General features: G+C 41.5%; 3 protein-coding genes across 5 annotated transcripts; 1 reads left to right on the top strand and 2 right to left on the bottom strand.

Moving 5' to 3' along the window:
* Window positions 1–1207: 1207 nt before the first annotated feature.
* On the bottom strand, window positions 1208–14010 carry LOC115763333 (probable phospholipid-transporting ATPase IIB). Of its 2 annotated transcripts, none has more exons than XM_030705838.1 (6): window positions 13406–14010; window positions 4586–5423; window positions 3736–4519; window positions 2333–3677; window positions 2198–2271; window positions 1208–2138 (listed from the first exon to the last, which is right to left on the bottom strand). In XM_030705838.1, exons 1-6 carry the CDS (start codon window positions 14008–14010, stop codon window positions 2005–2007), a joined length of 3780 nt encoding a protein of 1259 aa, XP_030561698.1. In that variant the 3' UTR covers window positions 1208–2004. The 2 variants fall into 2 exon arrangements, with proteins under 2 accessions (XP_030561698.1, XP_030561699.1); XM_030705839.1 differs by lacking the exon at window positions 13406–14010 and adding an exon at window positions 6379–6772 and having other exon boundaries at window positions 2005–2138.
* A 1342-nt stretch (window positions 14011–15352) lies between these two features.
* On the bottom strand, window positions 15353–18389 carry LOC115763476 (UV radiation resistance-associated gene protein). Its single transcript, XM_030706060.1, has 5 exons — window positions 17862–18389; window positions 16845–17754; window positions 16457–16779; window positions 15982–16389; window positions 15353–15775 (listed from the first exon to the last, which is right to left on the bottom strand). The coding sequence occupies exons 1-5, from the start codon at window positions 18242–18244 to the stop codon at window positions 15661–15663; spliced, it is 2139 nt and encodes a 712-aa protein (XP_030561920.1). The 5' UTR covers window positions 18245–18389; the 3' UTR covers window positions 15353–15660.
* Window positions 18390–18567: 178 nt separating this feature from the next.
* LOC115763488 (DNA fragmentation factor subunit beta) lies at window positions 18568–21237 on the top strand. Of its 2 annotated transcripts, none has more exons than XM_030706080.1 (4): window positions 18568–18587; window positions 18820–19053; window positions 19395–19518; window positions 19582–21237. In XM_030706080.1, the coding sequence occupies exons 2-4, from the start codon at window positions 18820–18822 to the stop codon at window positions 20568–20570; spliced, it is 1347 nt and encodes a 448-aa protein (XP_030561940.1). In that variant the 5' UTR covers window positions 18568–18587; the 3' UTR covers window positions 20571–21237. The 2 variants fall into 2 exon arrangements, with proteins under 2 accessions (XP_030561940.1, XP_030561939.1); XM_030706079.1 differs by lacking the exon at window positions 18568–18587 and adding an exon at window positions 18644–18742.
* The last annotated feature ends 76 nt before the right edge of the window (window positions 21238–21313 follow it).

Raw genomic sequence — 21313 nt, 5'->3', positions numbered from 1 at the left:
AAGAAGTTGGCTCATTATACTGAAGTATATTTAATAATTTAGTGGCAGATACCATAAATTGCTCAGCAGGCGGCGTTAGCAGTTAGTGAAAAGCTATAGATAAATCCGAGATAAAAAAAAAAACTTATAAACCAATTGCACTCAAAAAAAAAAAAAAAAAAACAAATACAAATTAAATATACAACATTAACAATTTTAAAGAACCCAAATTTAAATGCATGCGTTGAAAATAAAAGCAAATGCGTATACAGAGATATACCCTTCAATATAAAAGTAATTATGAAATTTAAACATGAAATAAATTAGACATAAAACCAATTGTTTACCTTTCAAGTATTTCTCCGCATTTAAGCAAAACGATAACAAACAACAAATGATTTAAATAATTGTTCAAAATAATAGCACTAAATGCGTGGAGCCGAAATTACAAAGCATATTTAAACCAAGGTTTTTATTAACACCAACTAAGCAAGAACGAAAACTTTTTATTGTGGAAATTGTAGATGGATTAAAAACACCCTCAGATAAGCCAAGCAAATCGAGAACAACATGTATTACAAAAAAAAAAAAAAAAAAAAAAAACATATATATATACACATATATATATATATATATAAATCAAAAGCAAAACCAAAAGTAAACCCATAAATACCCATATATACTTTAATAATATGAAGTATAACTACCTATTATTATGTATTTGAAAGCAAAGCATTGTGAATTAGTATTAAAACAAGCAAACAACAAACAAAAGGTGGTAAATAAAGATTGTAAACGAAATAAATAAATTATAAAATATAAATAGGTTTTGGCGAGCAGTTGGGTACCATGGGCGGAGTACCCGTACACGAAATCTACGTCAAATGAAAATATTTCATACAAGCTTTGAGATTCTTCCAAAACCCGTGCAATGCCTTGTGAAAAGACTCCCTCTGTTTGTTCTATATTATTTTAATTAATACCTTAAACAAAAAAAGTCGAATAAAAAAATCTTCTGAGTGACTGACTTGCTGAGCAAATTCTAGGGATCAAGGATGCAGAATCGGAAGACTAAGATGGGGTTTTACAGTTTGACAGCAGAAAAAATGTTCACACTTTCAGCATTATCTATAACAAAATTGGTGGATATAAAATTAAAAGTAAACCCTGCATAATAATTATATTTTCAGCATCCTTATGAGAAAACATCCATCATTTTTTATTTATTTATTTCTCTTAACATCCTGGTGCTACAAGATGCATTATTCAAAGCTCTAGAATGTATTTTCTACATAATTACTTGGTATATTTTGTAAACTAATATTATGTGTTATGGTATTATGTTCACTTAAACGAAAAGAATTTGATTTCTTCGTATGATTACTGAAACATAATATATATAATATTTGCATAGTTGATATCTCCAAGCCTTTTTGAAAGGGCGCATAAAACCTAATCTAAATAGAAAAACAATCATCCATTGGCCTCAGTGTGCGCGTTGCCAGTATTATTCTTGAAGAAAGTTTAGTTATCATAAATTTATTAATATATGCTGCGATTTTTAATACTTAATACAAAATCTATTTGTCGGTTGGTTTGTTTTAGTTTCACACATTTATAATTGATTTCTGTTTTAGCCATAGATACATTTAGTTTTACATTTATTTTTACTTTATTATTAAATAATTAGTAACATAATTTGGTTTACTGCGCCTTAAAAAGTAATCATCATTTAAATGTATACATAATCACGTTCCTTTTCATTCACTTCACTTTTGTGTAATTCAAATTATACAAACATAAACATACAAAGGGAAACTGCGTAAGTTAAGTAATTACACTTTATATCACGTATGGGGGGGTTTTGTGTATGGTTGGCAGAACTTGGACAAAAATAACAAATTGTTAGGCATAAACAAAGTCAAGAACTTTTAAGTTAAGCATACAAAAGTGCAAAGCAATTTAAAAAAGGAGATATTTAATTTTGTAACTGAAAATTCGTCGCTGGCTCAGCCTATTCCGTATCTAAGAGAGTTTCAAATAGGATGGCGGCGAGCATTTCTTGCGCAAGAACTTGATTATGTACAGCGGCAAGCAAGAGACGAGTGTTATGAGCGATACTTTCCAGAGAAAGTCGTATGACCAGATAAACTCCCAGTCTGCAAGCAATATAAACAATAAGATATAACAGATCAAATCATTCCACGATAATACACACCGAAATACTCGTGCAGCACCGCCAGTGAGATGAGATAAAGCGCCAAGCTAAACAGTTCCGCTAAGACCATAAGCCTAGGAGGTAAATAAATCAAAATTAATAGGTAATAGTCAAAAATTGTTATGATATTCTTACCTGTGCCAGGTGCGCACCGTCAATGCAACCATGATGAGTTCTGTCATAATAAGCGCCGAGAAACTGATTGCTACAATGTGTATAAACTCATCGACAAAGAGTATTAGGGCGCCGTACATGATGACACCACCCTGGTAGATGCTGATAAGTACCCAAATGAAAAAGGTCTTATAGCTAAGACTTCGTCCCTTGGAAAGATCCTTGTACAGCTCCGGATACGTAACAGCTGTCTCTGATGTAATATCCTGATCTAGCACCAGGGAAAACACAGGAAACATGGTATACAATGTCGAATAGCCCACCATCAAGAAGCCCTGATACAAAGCCACCGAACTCAGATAAAATACCGCTGAGAAAACTGCCTGCAGTGTGGTAATTATCAATCCACGGTGTATTACGAACTGGGAAAGTGCCGCGGAGCGTTTGTAGCTGCGTCTTCCATGGATCAACAGCAACTTGGCGATGTGCGAGAATTGCGGAATGCTAAAGTCTCCTGCCAGAGAGGCCTGACGGCCTTCGCGTCCCTCGATGCCCACACCCGCATCCGCCTGCTGAATCATGCTAACATCGTTGCCACCATCGCCCACTGCGCAAGTTCGCTTGCGTGTGTGCTTCTGGATAAGCGCCACCACCTGCGCCTTTTGAGTAGGTGAGCAGCGGCAGCATACGACTGCCGGTGATGCAGTGGCTAGTTCCAAAAACTCGAGTCGATAATACTGTAGGCAGACCTCCAGCGACTCGCCGGATATGACCAGCGCGTGGCCCTGCTTGCGCCGAAACTGATTTAGCTCCTGATGCGCCTCCGTACGCGTCTTTACAGAACGCAAAACATGCAGACCCTGGTTACGTCCGATCAGCTGCGATGACTTAGCAATGCAGCAAGCGGTTTCCAATTTGTCGCCAGTCAACATCCAGACGCGGACACCGGCGTTGCGCAACAGCTCTAGAGTGGGGCGCACATTCTCCTGCAAGCGATCCTCAACGCCAGTGAGACACAGCAGCTCCATTTCCCGCTCCAAGGACTCTGTTACCGCGGCCACCTTAGCCACACGATCCGTAATGCTGAGCCTTGCCGCGTTATAGCGCATCTCAAAGTCATTGTACTGCTCTTCGGTGAGCACCTTCTTGGCGACGACAAGCGTGCGCAGTCCCTCCCGGGCCATGTTGCCAGACTCCTCGCTGAGCCAATCATTGTACTGCACAATCGAGGACATGACCACATCGGCACCCTTCAGATAAAAGGTTATCTGGCCGGACTTGCTTTCACGCACAATAATACCCATTCGCTTGCTCTCGCTCGTAAAAGGAAACAGCTGCAAGATCTGATAGTGCAACAGTATATCGTCTAAAAGGGATTTCAAATTAGTTAAGGCATCGCTGATAATCTATTTACGGGCTCTTACTTTCTTCAGTAGCGGTCTTCACCTGCAGCGTCATTGTGTTAAGATCTCGGGCAATTAGTGTTAGGCCCACCTGCTCGGTCCACTTGACCAAGGCGATCTCATCGGGAGAGGCAGCCTGATACTGATGCTCCGTGTCAGTGCTGCCGGGCGCCTCAATGTTTATCACAGATTTGGTGGGCGAATTATTGCCGCCAGTCACCGTCGAGGCAGTGGACACAGAACGATTGTCCTCTTCATCGCTCACCGGTGTCACATTGTGACACAAGGCCAGAGCACGTACCGCCTCCCACTCGCGCCAGCCCTCGGGACGACGCATGCGGTTCCCGGCAAACATTATCGGTTTAATGGACTCGCCGGCGCTGCTGGAGCTGGAGAGGCTGCCTTGTTGCTGCTGCTGTTGCAGTATATTCCCAGACAGTTTCTGTATGATCTGGCCAATGTGATGGAAGGTGTCGGCATCGTGCGAGACTATTCCCAAATGAATCTTCTTGAAGACCATTTCGTTTTGGGTCAGCGTGCCTGTCTTATCAGTTAGCACATACGAGATGCGCCCCAGCTCCTCAGGTATGGTGGTGGAGCGCACCACAGTGCCTTTGATATTGTCATCGTTTTGCATTTGCCACGAATAGAAGGCTTTTCCCATGTCCAGATTCACACGCAGACTGATCGGTATAATGTACGAGAACAGCAGCACAAAGCGGAACATGTAACGGTACCACGGACCCCCAAATCCCTTCAGCATCATCATGACCAGCGACAGGCCCAGTACGGCACAAAATAGCACCTGTTTGTATAGACAACACAATTTTTATTAAACTCAAGTCTCAAACATAACAATATATACTGTTACCTTGGTTAGTCCGTTGATCTCAGTGTCCAGCAGTCCCACTTTGGAGCGAGGCTGTGAGTTATTCATCACGCTGCGTGTCTCGCAGCCCGTATAGATGACAATGCCTGTGGCAGTACCGGCAGCAACAACTGTGTTGGCCCAGAGCGTGTTCTCCACGCTAAGTCCGGTGTCCTCGCTGCCATCGGTCATGCAGAAGGTGGCAATGAAACTGTGTATATCATTCTGTGGCTTCTCCACATAGAAGCTCGCATCGATGTTGTACAGGTCCGCGTCCCTGCATAGTTTTTGCGTGTAGGGCACCGCCAATCGTGGCTTCCAATCGGTCTCGCCGTCCAGTTGATCGGTGCGCACAAAGACGGATCCGCTGCGGTCGCTAGTGCGCAGCAAAATAAGATCCGCTGGAACTCGCTCGTTCTTCTCCACAATGATAACATCGCCTACTTTTAGTTTTGAGCTGGGCACCAATTCGTAGCCGGTTCCATGTGCTGCCGAAAGGCGTTTGTACTTCTGCGAGTTGACCTCATGATCGCGCTGATGTCGGCGCAGATCGTCCACCGCCTCCCGGCAGATGGTCACCATCAGCACAAACCCGAGCGGACCCCAGTAGGTGTACGGGTAGCCAATGCGTATGTCTGGTATAAACTGGGAGAGCGCCATCAGCAGAAAGTACAGGTTGAGAAAAAAGCGAAACTGCTCGAACAGCACCAGCGGGAGGAACGTGATGAAATTGTACTTTTGGTTCCGTATCTCGTTTGGCGGAAACTTCTCCGTGTTGGGCCTGCCCAAGTTAACTGTGCGAGCGCGCAGTTCTCGTGGCCTGAACCATCTTTTCCAGCAGCTGTAAGACCACAAAAGTGTTAATATATTTACATCAGTGAAGCCAGCTTACAGCCAATGCCTGAGAGAGCACCTGATGCGTACTTGTTCTCGAACTGGATATGACTTTGGTGCAAGCTTAGATTGAGCAAGTAACGCGGCGCTTGCATTCAGCGAAATATATGTTTTGGAAACAAACATTAGTCTAGATTCCAATCAGACGGTAATTAATGATATAATTTTCAAAAGATTGCGTTTTACAACAAATATTCCTTGGGTCGTCGAACTATTTGATTACTTAATTAATAACGAATTGTCAAATGATTTGTTAGAAAAATTGAACAATATTATTCTGAGCTTGATGTATGAGACAAGGCTTTAAGAAACTAAGTTTAGTTTACTTGGGAAACATATTGATAAGGTATCGAATTTATTTAGAAATATACTACACTATATGTAATCCTTCAGTCTATTTCTGGATTCTTATTAATTCAGAGCAGCTTCAGCAAAACTTCCCAACCTTTTTCAAGCAATAGACAAGTCTCCTATTTCCCATGAGTTAAGCAACTATTTCTAGACTTCAACCCCATTATTAATTATTCGAGCCAGCTTGTTAAACTAGCTTATATAAACTATTGTTATTGCCTTTCGCAGATTTACATTTTTGAAAAGAAATTGACCTTGGCAAAAAGTAAATCAATAATTACAAACACTCAATAAACAAAACAAGAAAATGTGTATGTGATGCATTCATAACACATACACATACACATACATACATATGCGTATGCGTGAGGAGTAAGTAGTAAGGTTGTCACATAAAAGAGAGACGGGAGAGGATTGCCATTTACTGCAACGGCGCTCTGTAAAATGACTGTCTGGCCCATGCGGGAGGTACATACACTCAGTGCGAAAATGCTGATAAACCAGATTGCCCGTTATACGGAACTGGGGTCATGGATATTATGATGATTCACCTGAACGAATACCAGCGATTTCGCTGGCGATTCAGTAGCGGAATATTCTCTCTGGTCATGGGGGCTGCAGCAGAAGATTGTGAAACGGCGTCATCCATTTTGCGACTGCTCTAAATGACAATTAATAGCTGAATTTCGATAGTTTTTAATTGCGGGGGCTGAGCTGACGCTGCCTTTGGGCTTTGTTGTGCCAGGCAGCTGTGTCGTTGTTTGTTTTTGTTTTCGTATCGTTTCACACAGCAATAGACATAGTGCATGGTACACGGTTCACTTCGCGTATATGCATGTCCATCTACTTGAACAGAATCACACTTGCACTTATTATAATGACAGACACCTATATTGAATTCTTATGCACAAATCGCAACGCAAATGAAATTCCGTGTCAAAACTACGTTGTCTGGCATTTGTTTAACCACCCTGTTTGCTGGCAAAGAGAAATCAATAACAACGACGGTTCGCCTAAGTGAGAGCGAGCGCACGCTAGTTAGCTAAGCGCGTGATATGTGTTAGCAGAGCACAGCTAGCGCATACCCGCTTTGCTCTTAAAGTCTGGCAGCACTGCGCGAGTTATGGCGCGCACTGACACAGCATTTTAAATGTTCGAGCATTGTGAAATTACATATGTATATATATAACACCCAATTCTGCCGATTGCGCATTTCGCTGCCTTCGCACAGCCGTGTTAATTAAATATACTTCGTCAGGCTTTTGTTAGTGCTGCCAGTCGCTGCTTGGATCAGCAACATCAGCGTAGTGTATACAATTCGGCCGGCTCCACTGGTTGCTTGTTTGCTTTTACTCTCTGGGTAAACTTGTTTCAGCCTTTACGGCCAGCTTGATTTGGTTGTATTGCGGGCGTTGGGCGTGTTAACGTATCTGTCCGTAAAATTTATATACTATTCATTTGAGTAGACTGCGTCTTAGAAACGTTTTGTCAATAAACTCTTTTAAAAATGCTCGCTGCGTTTGCGTTCGTGCTATGATCTCATATGAAAAAGTTGTCCATAAAATAAAACCCATAAAAATGAAGAGCCACCACCACAAAAATGTCAACAACAACAACTATAAAGAATGGCAAAATACAAAAAACGGTTCAATGACATCAACAACGCGAATTATTTTGTAAAAAGCTCCAAAATTGAGAAATGGCCAAAGACAAAGATCTCGACCAGACAAAGGGTCAGTTCTCAAATGTAAAAGTCGGTAACAACCAACCGACGAATCTGAATCCCACATGGCTCTGACTCAGAGGCATTGCCTTCGTGCAACGCGTCGCACTTCAAAGGCCGTGCCGCACTGTTGTCACCATTCCACCATTTCCCTAGCTCGTGCCCAATAACTATATTTTATTTTCATTTTTTTTTCCTGCTATTATTCCTCATAATTGCTTAGCCAAGTTGAAAACGTAAACAACTATTTCAGCCCGCTTTTTTGGCATTTCCGTAGCATCAGCTAATTGCGAAATATAATGCATTTTACCCTATTACAGCACGTCTCAGAATTACGATTCGTATATGCATATATGTATATATATATATATATATATGAAATTATGAAACGTTTTCAGAATTGCCAACAGTTGATATCATTGTTGTTGGATCGCAAACACGATTTTCTCCTGTTGACAAATTGTTACACAGCTGTGTTTGCTTTTCCCATTACACTTATTAACAATAGCATTTGCTAAAGATGATTTCCAAGTTATTTCAGGCCTTAAAACACTGATTAATGCAGGTGAAAGATTAACTAGTTGAGTTCTAGTTGACATCGAATTACAATTTCAGTTGAATTGTCTCAATTAGCTTACAAAATGTTGTCTATAAAATATATAGAAAGCGGCTACCTTTACGCTAGGCTCTAAACCAGACTCTCGTGTGTTTTTATACCCTGAACCCATTAAAATCCAAATGTATATAACAGGCAGAAGGAAGCATCTCCGACCCCATAAAGTATATATATTCATGATCAGCACCAATAGCCGAGTCGATCTAGCCATGTCCGTCTGTCTGTCCGTCCGTCCGTCCGTATGTATGAACGCAAGGATATCAGAACTTATAAGAGCTAGAGATGCTCCTAGTTCCCGCGCAGATCGAGTTTGTTTCCGATAATCGATAACTTACTCCGTTTCCAGGCAATCGATAAAAATCTATATAGATATCCTGTTTTTTGGGCAATTTTGGCAAATAATAAGAGCTAGAGTCACCAAACTTGACATATAGCTTCTAAAATAGAATATATATATGCATTTGATGTTGGAAGAAGAGGGTTCACGGTATCCCCTAGTCGGGAGCTCACGACTAGAACCTCTTACTTGTTCTATTTAATTATCAATAATCAATTATTCAATAATCAAAATATCTTAAACTTGCTCGTTCACATTTGGGAATTAGAAAGTTTGGATAACCTGACAAATTGTTTACGATCTGCACTTATTTGTGAATACAAGCATATAATTGAATTAACATGGAGTAGAAATGAGTTTTAAGTATGTTTGTTTTAGTTTTTGTATTAGTCGCACAGCTAAGCAAACAAAATGTATTCAATATGGCAATTGCCGACGGGCAACCGTCAACTGCCAATTGGCGGCAGCATAGTTTTTCCCAAGCTTTTCACCGCGACTTTTCGCTGCTGTTTTACTTTAGCGGCAGCCACGAGTTTGTCGTCGTGTTGCATGCAAAACAGCCCCCATGCCTGGGTCTTAACCAGTTCCAGATCCATTTCCAGGGGCCCCACGTCAATGGCAACGCCTAATGTTATTGTTTGTTGGCCACAATTTGCCAAGAGTTGGCAACGAAACGGCACATTGTTTCACCCGCTGCCGGCAATGTGGGTTAATAAGCTAAATAAACGCAAGTCAACCTTCGGCAGTGGGGTCTCTACTCTCCAAGCCCATCCCACCTATTTATAGCGTACGGTTCGCAGAACCGGCATCGGACTACTAATCACTGGCGGTCGCCCATTTGCCCTGGAATCAGCCGAGCGACTCGAGTCCGGGCGCATGTCGGGCCGGTCCAGAGCATCGCAGGCGGCCCGCTTGTTGACACACAAATTGATAATTTGCCGGTGTACCCACACCTGTCTCACCTGTTCCCTGTCCCCTCGTTAGCGGTTACCGACACGTACATAAATTATGCGCCTCAGTCGAGCAGTCCGTCAGCCAGCCCATAGCTCATTGTCTGCCCTGAAATTAATTCCTTTGGCGCGACTTATTTGAAAGCGAAGAGAAAATTCTCCAGTGTCGCGACACTTTTGCGGTATTTACGCTTATGTCTTGTTTTTCCAGCCATCAATTCTTTCTCGCCTGTTTCCTGCACCCACTGTGTTTGAAGTGTTACTTTCAGCTTAATGAGTAGGAAATATGCAGTTAAGATATACGGCTTACTTAACTCAGACTGTGGCAGAATAATTGCCTAAAAAGTTGCATCTATGTACATTGCTTAGAATGAAATCAGACATCGGAACAAATTTAGATAGGAATTATAAATATCATAGTTTATATAAATGGGCTGTAAGACCAACATTTACCCTTTGCCTAAAAAAATATGACTCGTTTTGACCCAAGTTATTTGTACCTTTATTTATTTAAGCCTCATCTCTTAGTTGTTCTCTTTTGTATTTGTTATTGATTATAGCTTAAATTAATATTAACATGTGCTGCCAAACAAAACCACAGAAAAACCTCAAGCCCAAATTTCTAAATGATATCGCATTGTTGTTCAGTTAGTTTCCGAGTTAATGGATATAATTTAGACTAATGCTCGCAATTAGGCCATCATCCAGTTGGTCAAGGGATGAGGTGAGAGCTGAGTTTAATGACACGTGGGTTCCACAACGTTGACTGAAATTCTAATCGGCCGAAATCTTAGAGACCTCGGCCCAAACTGGAGGTAAACAATGAAAACAAAGGTCTTGTGTAAAATGGAGTAAGGCGCAAAGCCACAGCAACAAGACCTTCAAAGCAACACCTAAACGCCAACAACAAAGTCCGCTAGAGTGTCGAAAAAGAGTCAAATTTCCACTCGGGGTAAACAATTTATAAAGCGCGAATAAAATTAACCCAGGGTCAGCTATTTTTGTTGCTAAAATAGGCCTTCGATGGGAATCGAATTATTTTGTTGTTTTTAAATTCCATTTTACAGCGCGTGCTTACAAAATTTTTAAAAATATTTACGATTCTGAAATAATATTAAACAAACTTATTAGCAGAACAAGCTCGTCTCCAATCTAAAGAGTCAATAATTACCATATTATAGAAATAATTATAATAAGTTCTTTAATCAAGGCTCGTGTCTAGCTTAATTTAGCACCAAAGAGCAATTATATAATTGTATTGTTTAGATAAGAATTCAATTAGCCTAATGCGAGACGGGCCTTTTTAACTAAATGCCTGATAAGAATTCCATTACTCGAATATTAATTTGTGCATACAAACTGAACAGATGATAAAGACTTCTGAGTTATGCAATTGCGACAAATATCAGATTTGCACATTGAATCTATAGTAAGTGCATTTTACACAAGGTACACCGCATGATGAGGCTCTTTCACATCGCCGAACAATGAGGCTCATTTCTCAGGCCTTGTTTTGTGGCCGTTGCCCAAGTGAAGTCTTTGACGAGCTATGCGACGCGTTGCGGCTTTTTCCATTCATTTTTGGGGCTCTTGGTCTGGCCAGGGAACTGACCTCCTTCTGATAAGCCACGAGGGCACATAACTTTCAGTTTTCGACACAAAAAGAACGAAACATGAACAATAAACAAGCTCTAGTTGAGGATGCTCGACTAACAGATGCCCTTGCTTCTATTTAGACATGCAGCTTCTTCTTATAGATGGCAAAAAAATGTTTGTAAGCCAAAAAAACTGTGAAAATCAGCCCTAATAATCTCCGAACTATGCTCATAAAACTTTTCTAGCAAAATTGATATTTATAACATTATTTTATGAAAATTTTTAAAAATATTGCGCATCCTGCTGCGTGTTACAAATTGTTGCATAGCTGATATACCCTTTTTAGCCCATTCCCAATGGTTACAGGGTATAAAAAGCACACCAAAAAAAAGAACTGGATGCGACTTTTGCTGCGGAACTCGTTTCTGTTTTAGAAACCTTGAAAAAAGTAACATATCTAAGCAAAACTGGTTTCTGTAGTTCAGTGTTCGGTTCTTCTATGTTGAGCGGCTGACGACACCGAAAACGAGTCGCGTTTGGCTTTTTCTTGGGGAGTTGCACGCCAAAAATCGATTACATATGCAAATTCCGCCCACCCACCCTTCTCTCCCCCCTGCTCGATTGTGTTGGAGACCAAAACAATTAGGGTCTTACGAAAAATACAAAAAAATATATATACCTCGGCGTGAGAAATGTGACAAGCGCCATAGTTTGTCACCTGTCTGATAGCGCACCGTTTGTAAGGTGGTTCAGCCTATTGTAAATTTCCATTTGCATTTTCCCTTTTCGCTGGAATGGACATACAATCAAATATATGTGTGTGTGTGTGTGTGTGTGTATATACATCCATATGTATATAAACAGAAATACTGACGCTTCTCGTACTTGTGGATCTCGTTTATCGATTTCAAATTCGTTGCAAACGGCAAAATGTTTTGGTTCTTTATTTATTTTGCCGGCGGCATTCGGTGTGCGCTATTTCTCCATTCGTTTCTTTCTTGTTTTTCTTCTAATTAAGCAAATTAAAAATATATATTTATATACATATGCATGTGTTGAAACAATGTGTGCCACATATTATCGCAGCAAATGTCCATACATATATATTCGTGTATAATTTTACTCGCGTTTCAAAACACGAACTTTTCTTCGAAACGTCTCGACAACAATTTTGTCTGCAATTGTCTCTGCAATTTTCTCTTCTTTTTATATATACACTAATTCCATTGAAATTGGATTTCAAAAGGTTATTACAGTCTTGTCAAAATGTATGTAACAGTCACAAGCCGATACATATGTATCTCCGACTCCATAGAATATATGTCCATCCGTCTGTCTGCCTATCTATCGTATATACATTAAAATTTGACCTCGTGAATAAATGGAAGAGATTTCGAATGCTTGTACAGGGTGTCTGCTAGCCGAGCACTGCCGTGTAGCTTATATATTTTTTTGCCTTCGTGCTCTTTTCGTTAACGTATTTGCTTTTATTTTATTTTTATTTTTTTTTTTTCATTACTCGAACATTTTGAAATGTTTCCATTTGGCAGTTGAAATTTCAGCGATTCGTTTTTGCTGCTCAGCGCCAGCGTCATAAAATAACAGGCACAACCTCGAAGCGATAATAAACAAAGCCAGTCGAGCAGAACTGGCTACCAAGAAAGGTTTCAAGATGAGAGCTTCCAGTCTGAGGTAATAGCTCTAACGTTTGCCTCTAGTTAAACGAAAACAAAAAAAAACTGTAACACATGTTGATAACAGGAAGTTTAACCAGAACAGAGGAAGTTATTGCTGAGATCAAACAGAAACTTAATAGATAGACAAGTTTTCTTTTAGCAACATTTAACAGCGCTACGATCTAGTTCTGGAACTGACACAATTCGACTGATATTAAAACGGTTTATTGTTTTTGAAACTAAATCTAAAGATCTTGTAAATGAAGAAAACGCAAAGTTTCTAACGATCTGCCGGACTCCAATACAATATTTATGGCTGATATCTGCATAAAATCTCCTCTGCAAGTCTATAAATATAGCTTGCGCTCGTTTTATCGAGCAACCACTGTACACGCATAAAACGTAAGCAGTCAAATATTGCGAATAAGTGGAAAAATGTTCGATCACTCAACGCGAGAAATACAATTAATTGCAATTATGAGAGAGCAGCAGCTGTTTTGGGAACACACACAACCTTTTTTTTTTTTTTTTTTTTTTGTTTTGAATGGGCAACAACAATTGTTGTGTGGCACATCACGTATACGCACAGCTTGACATCCCGCAAACTCTGGCTGATAAAGTTCGTTTGTTTATATGTATTTGTGTATGCGTGTGTGTGTGTGTGTGTGTGTGTTGCGTACCTGCAGAGACACATTTTACAGACATTGCCGATGCTGCGACTTTTGCTGCGCCTGCGATTGTTCTGGTAGAAGACCGTAGATGAGCCGTTCTCTGGATCGATCACTGTGTGAGAGCCAATACCGTTGGGCGCGCCGAGGTCTGTGGACACATATGGAGCTTGCGGCGTGGAGCTATCGACGCCAGCGGCGCCCGTCTGTGTTAGTTGCGCCAGTTTCGTTGCACTAGCGCCAGTTGTATGGTCCGACGTAATGTCTCGCGAGGCACTGCCGCTGCTATTGCTATTTGAGTATTTGGCGCGCTCGCGGCTTCGCTCATTTCTATAACGTATCTGGCCGGCGGCTGAGCCAAGACTGAATAGATTGCCAAGAAAGCTGCCGCTGCCGCTGCCGACGCTAGAGGGGCCAACAATGCCGCCGATGCCGCCGTAACCAGTTGAGCTTTTGCGACGTCTATGCCCATTGTTGTTGCCGTTGCCGTTATTGTTGCCGTTGCCAATGGCAGCCTCAATGCTGCTTCCAGTGTGGCGTATGAGCAATTCTGTTTCCGAATCAGTCTCTTCGCTCTCTTCGTCGAAGTCACGTAGCGGCAGCTCGTTATCAGTCATGGCGTAAGAGAGCGTTCTATATATATGTGTGCGAGAGCAAATAAGTGAGCGTAAAAGAGAGTGAGAGAGCGGTAGAGTGGAAGACCTTATACAGGTGTGTCTTGCTTGGACTGTCGCCTGCTTCAGTTTTGGCTAGGCTTGAATTAATTCTCTCAGTGCAGTTATGTAGTTGCAGATGTTTTTTGCCTTCTTCTTGTGCACTCCTTACCAAGCAGCTTTATCAAGCTTTTGCTTGCCACGTTTCCAATGAACGGTTCGCTTCAGTTTCAGCTTCAGCTTCAGCTGACTAATGCAATTCTTAAATGGGCACTGCACTCTGCTCACTCTGCCCGCACTTCTGAGCAATTGTTTTGAACAAACAAAACGTGCGGCTGTCGGACGTTGCCTTATCAATTGTTTTTATTAGTGCGCGTAAACATTTTTATAACACTTGGCTTATCGTATATTAACAAACACGTTTCTAAATTGGGCGGCTGGTAGCATAGCACACACACTCTCTCACGGGCGTTCCCCGACGACGTCATCTATTACATCCGAAAAACTGACGCCGCATGCTCGATCTTGTTGATAAAAAATAATTATCAGCTGCAATTACTACCGGTTAATACTCAATGGATATAACAGCGTTTACTATAAAACGACAACAACGCGGCACTTTTAGTTTTTTTTACCATTAGCCCATGGCCCGGGCCTTACGCACGCAAGCACAGATACACTTCACTAACACACATGCGACAACAAATTTTCAGCTACTTCGTTTATATTCACATTTTGCAGGAGCTCACGTTTTTATTTTATATTTATATATATATACATAGTACTAACTAATATATAAAAATAATTAACAACATGTTTAAGCACGTTTTCGTTTATTTTTGTTAAATGTGCTACCTGGCCAATCGTATTAATTTGGCCAAACTGTGGAACAGCTGTGTGCGCAGTGTTGGTAAATGCTGTTTGTTTGCATGTTGAGAAGCGTTGAGCGCATATTTAAACCCATTTCGTAAAAAAAGCACAATTTACTTTACACTCTGGCAAAATGTATGGAAATGTCAATGGAAATGCCTTGCGCTAATGGCAATAAATCTCCGACTAATTATGGTAAAAGAATTCCTGTTAAATGCCGACAAAGCCATGTCCATTAGCCAAATGAATATCTCTAAAGTCTAGTCTTAACAAGATGGAAATCCATATGACGTATAACCCATCGAAACACTTGGTACACAAATCTTATAAGAAACCCGCTTTGTGGAAATTCGACTTTATTCTATTTGAATTATTTTATAAAATGGTATTTATTTATTAAATTTTATATATTTTATATGCATCTTATGATTTAGCATATAAACAAAGAACGGGAATTTACAACGAGATCTTATTTAAAGAAGCAAGTCAATATGCAGACATTAAACCAGTTTGTAGTTTGCTTACCAAAACACTCTATAATTTAAAAATAAATATACAAATGTTTCAAGAACATAATACGTTAAAAGCAATCTAGTGAAAATAAATTTTGCTAAAAACTCAACACAACCAATAAACACATTGCTTTGTTTATGGGGCTTTACGACAGTTTATATAAATATAGATACTTGTATTATGTTTAGGTAAATATGTGGTTATATTGAACCGCAGCACACAAATCTTATTCTATCTGCGCTCCGTTTGCAGTGTTATGTTTGAGTCTGAATTGGAGTAGTTCTGTTCCAATCTGGCCCGAAAATCTTCCTCGTCATCCGAATAGGAGCCCACTGAGCGACATATTCTGCAATAGGCAAATGTATATAAGTAGAATAAGTAGAATATATATATATATATGCTATAGTCAAGGAATATATGTACACATACTTATATACAGAATGAACACACTTAAATTTTAATCTATAATGTGCAATATACATTTATCTTAACAATGGACGAAATATAAAATTATAAACAATTTGCACAACATAAATGGTTTATAAGTCATACCGCTGCGTTGACGCATAGCCCTCGATGGCCAGTGCCTGACTCACGCCCGACGGCAGCAACTGTTGGAGCAGTGCATCTTTGGCGGCGTTTGCCGTTGTGGGCAGTGGCACATGATTCATGTCCACCGATGAGTGCGACTGCGAGAGTTGAGTGTTGGCAGCCGCTGCGGTCAAGCCGTTGACATGTCTGCCATTACCAGACAATTTGTCCCCTTGATCGACTTCATCGCGCTGAGTGCGCTCAATGTAGCGCAGCGTGTCGAATAGCTCCAACAGATTACCAAATGTGTTGCGCATATTACAGTGACCGGTAATGTCATAGCACAGCTGCGAAACGTTCTGCCGCAGCAAATAAATACCGTACTTGGTTTGTTGAGATGGCAGAATGGAACGCGTATACAAAGGGAACCTAAGATTGGGATAAATAGTTATAAAGCACGCTTGGGTCAGGTTTTAAGATTTCTTTGGCGACTCACTCTCGTGTGGGGTAGGTGAGTTCCTTGATTTCGTCTGCAATGCGTGCCCGAGACGGTTCATAGAATATGGGATTGCGTAATGGGCGATCCATAATGAAAGCCAGCATCTGTACGAGATGCGCCACATAGCCGAGCGCTGCGCTCACCGCCAGCGGCGAGACGTTCTCCAGCATCTGCGCATTGGTCGCCTGTCGCGATTCGCTCGTATAATGCTCCATGTGGGGAAAAGCTATGCCACAAATGCTGAACTGTTGCGCGCCTAGACTCTTGATATTATAAATTTCCTGCAATTCCAGCACCAATGTTGACATACGGCGCTCCACCTATTGCACAAAGGCAGATGTTCGTGTACGGATTTAACAGACGAATGAGTCAAGACACAGCTTACCTGAAGGATGACTTGACGCTTCTGTTCACGCTCTAAAAGCTGTTGTGGCGCCTGTTTGCGGAACTCCAGACGGTGTTGCTCTAGCTTAAGCTGTTGATTGTGCAGCTTATACTGCGCATCCTCGCGCTGTTCCCGCAGGAATTGTAAACGCTCCTTCTGCCGCGCATTGCGTTCTTTAAAGGTTGTGAGTTCGGCCTGGAGCAAACGCTGCTTGCAGCGCAATGCCTCAATCTGCTGCATCAGCTGCTGGGCACTGTAAAGGGTCAAGGGCGCAATCTCTTGTTGCTCTGCCAGCAGCACGCTAAGCGTGCGGCCCATGGAATGATAATGCTGAGAATGCTGACTGCCATAGGGCGAGCCGGAGAGTGAAGTAGTGCGCGGCTTTAACCTCAGCTCATTTCGGGTAATACAATGCACGCTGAGACGTGCTATTTCCCTGCTCACTTCCTCCACGTCGCGCAATTTCTTGCGCTGATCTCGCTGACGCCGCTGCAGCAGCAGGAGACTCTCCAAATTGTAACTTCGTCGCAGATTCGCCAGTTGACAGCGTAGCTGGGCGTAGCGCATCGTACTCATCTGCAGCACGGGACTGCTGCTGCGACTCACATCCGGTGAGTTAATGCTGCTTTCGATGGCCGCATTCCGTTCATTATTGTCATACTCGGCACAGCGCTGGTATTGTAGATGCAGCTGGGCGTGCAAACCCTCCTCACTTATCAGCGCCGGTGAAGTAAAGTGCTCGCCATTTAAATGGAAAATCAGACAGTTGGCTTGGCAATTGGCCATTGCCAGCGGCGCAAGGGGTATGAGGCCGGAAAAGTATACGCCCCAACTGAACAATAGCTCCGGTGGGCGTGGCAGCTTGTGAGGCGTTAGCTGCACATTCGTTGAGCGCTGGCCCTGCCGCTCACTGAAAGCAAACATCCATAATCAATAAACAAAATTGACCATAAGCATTGCTTGCGTGATATTCGATCTAACTAGATTCATTCACAACAAATAAAGAACAAATCGCACCTTTGCTGTTGCTCCGTTTTTTGTTCAGTCTCGTTTGGCCCGTTTGCCTGCTGTGCAGCCGGCTGATACTGTGCCCAGACTTTGACACACACACACTGGGCATTGGACTTACGCCAGACGTCATCGCCCGCACATATCTCCGCCCACTTTTGCTGCTGGTGACGCTGCGGCAACGCCTCGCTAGTGTAGAACGCTTCACTAGCCTTATCTGCATGAAGCGTGTAGTAGACAAGCAGCTCTTGCTCTTCCAAGCCAAACTCCTCGCCGGCGCTGGCGTCCAAGGTGCACTGAATGTTGAGTCCTTGTATGCGCGCCAGGTTGCGGAGTCGCAACTGCTGCGTTGCCAACGGCAGCCATTCGCGACAGCGCGGGCGCAAATGCATTGCGGCTTCCGTTGGGCGTTATGCTGTGGTACAAGCGTTGCACATAGTAAGCCTACACTAAACGATTGTTTAAATTTACTCCAAAAAATTACTTTTAACAACACTTTGGCTAAAACAGCTGATTTTGGCTGAACAACGGCAAACAGTGTGGCCGTATGCAATCAATTTACAACAACCTGGCAGCATCGTCTCTGTTTTGGCTTATCAGTGCTGAGTTATTTTATTAAGTCAAATAACATATGTTCAAATAATTAAGAAATAAAACCGTTAAAGAAAAAATAAAAATAAAAAAATCAGCCTAGTTATATATGAATTAAACTCTTTTTAAAATTGAATTGAAAAGGTTTCACGAACAGGCAACAAATTTAGCTACTTTTCATCAAGCCAAACTGTATGTAGAACTGCACAACACTGCTGCTTGCTGGTATAGCCGAAGAGTAGTGGCAACGCCAAGCAAGTAGTTTGTATTGGTGCGCGTAAAAGGCAGCTTGTTGCAAGGTTTTTCCAAACAAAATATTATTTTACGAACATTTAAAAATGGAACAAAGTTAAGCTTACCAGTTGTCTACTTTTAGATGCTTAACTTTATTAAGGAGACAATAATGGCACCGTCCACACGCAGCAGTAATAGCAATGTCAACCAAAACTCAAATGTCCAAGGATTGGACAAGGATCCAGATAAACAACAGCAACGCGCTACAGCCAAGATGCAAGGTTACAAAATAACTGATAATGAACGCACACGAAAATACGGCATAGGTGCAAATTCATTGGAAATGCTACTGCAGAAAGCACAGCTTAAGTTTCCGGTAAGTCTGTTTAAAATTTGAAGCAAATTGCGTTTCCACACAAAATCTGCCTCGACCTACACCCGCCCACGAGTGGCCCTGCACATGTCCCTGTCCCTGGACATTCAAGGCCAATGTTTCCTGGCTGGCTTCCGCTTTGTTTGGCGCTCTGCACGCTTCAATGTCAGCAATACTCATACAACCAATGCGCATGCTTCAAAATAGCAAACAAATCGGTAGCAGAGCACCTGTTGCTATCACAAAAATTGCTACATGTGCACTTAGGTCAGGGCCCATTTTGATGGAAGTCAAGGGCAGGTTACTCATGCTCCCAATTCTTTACCCTTGGTGTCTTTCGACAGCTGCAGGAGTTGCACATTTATCTGGCCATTGACGGCTTTGAAGTCTCTGATGATGAATACTTCAAAAGTTTGCCTGCCCAAACGCTTTTTATTGTAGCTGGACCCGAAGCAGTCATCACAACAGGTAAGGAAGCTTGGCAAAGCTTAAGGCAAATTATTTTGAAAAACGTCTATTTTTTTGAAACAGATGCAGACTTTGAATTTGAAAAAATGCGTCAACAGTCACCGCTGTTGAAAGTATCAGATATTTTCTATGAGTTTATTGAGCAGCATCCGGACAAGTTTCGGCGCATGATTACGGAATATGAACAACAGAAGCAGCGCCGGGCTTTAGACAATGGCAAAGCACATCTTAGCTTGAAGGCCGAGCACCTGGAATGGTTTGAGGGCAGCGAGGAGCGGTTTCAATCCAAGGAAGAGGCCATGGCCATGAGAGCACAGACACGAGTGCGCGGCTACTACTATAAGACCAAGGAGGAGCTAACACGCAATCAGTTGTACAGACAGAATGCCAAGGCGCGGCAGGTGATCAATTCGGTGCTAGACCAGTTCCGTTATCTCCTCATAGGCTGCGATTACTTTTCCATGATATTCAATCGTAAGTGCCAGCTTAAGCATGAGATGTTGCAGCAGCAAGTGGGCGAAGAGCAACCAGATGCGGCTAACGTGCCCAATAAACGGCTACGGCAAATCATTAAAGACTATACGTCGCGCCATGCCATACTCGACGAATGGTCCGTTTCGTTATGCACGGACCTGGGCGACTTCTATTGCCAGGGCGCCTACTCGGACAATGGCAATAACTGCTCGTTGCGGCACACCATAAACCCGTATGCCTCTCGCGAGAATCTTATATTGTTTCAAGTGTGGAACCTTGATCATCAAATAGAACTGTCACGCTCTATTTTGCCCGCTTTGGTGGCCAATGTTAAAGAGCTAGTATCACAACCTCAAAGAAAGTGCGCGCTGCACAACAAACGCATAGTGGACATCTCTGTACTGGAATATTTTCTGGAAATATTCTCGCTGAAAAACCTGAAATTAGTCCATATTGTATGCCATGAAAAAGTGCAGCGCTCAAACCATTCTAATGGCCGACTCCTGTGCGGCGATTGCCACGAGTATCGCATTGTACAAGAGCTCATGGATTTGCAGAAATCAGACACAACTTCCTAGGAAAAAACTGTTAAAGTAACCTACTAAAGCAATATTATACACAATAACTATGTACTTATAACTTATACTTGTGTATGCGAGCTGCTTTAACTGTATGCCAAGTTAAGAACTGTGTATATACATATGATTTAAACAGGTCTCAAACAAGTTAACCTAAAGCCAAATTGTACAAATCTAAACAAAGTATCTCAAAGTTAACTATCAAAGTTTAGTGTTGAAAGTATTTATAATGATTGACATATTTATGCATTTAATACATGGTTAAAGTTGATCTGCATACCATTTATACAATATACATATATAGACTAGCTTTAAATGTTGTTAACTGTAGTGCGCGTAGATGAGTTTTGAGCAGGTATTTTGCCCGTTGCTTTGTTCAACATGTCTATTTTAAGATACTGTATACCCAAATATATACTATATACTTAGTTAACCGGTACATAATATACAAGGATACGGGTAATTGATTCTACCTAAATCTAAAATCAAAATGTATATGCCATTATTTAAGTGCAATATGAATATTACTAACAACGATTTTGCTACGCTCGGCTTCTCTGTACCTCTAAAGAAACAAAAGATTTTAATGTATTTGACATTTATTGTTGCAATTTCTTTTTACTGACTTTGTGATATGATTACCATTTTCAAATCAAAGATTTAAAAACATTGTTTTAAGATATTTCTTTATTTACTAAAAAATTTCACTGCATAAAAAATTATACAACACAAAATATATGAGT

The sequence above is a fragment of the Drosophila novamexicana genome, unplaced genomic scaffold, assembly GCF_003285875.2.
Source record: "Drosophila novamexicana strain 15010-1031.04,08,12 unplaced genomic scaffold, DnovRS2.1 tig00000739-arrow-arrow-pilon, whole genome shotgun sequence".
NCBI lineage: Eukaryota > Metazoa > Arthropoda > Insecta > Diptera > Drosophilidae > Drosophila > Drosophila novamexicana.
The sequence above is the reverse complement of the archived record's forward strand: the minus strand, read 5'-3'. Positions and strand labels throughout refer to the sequence as shown.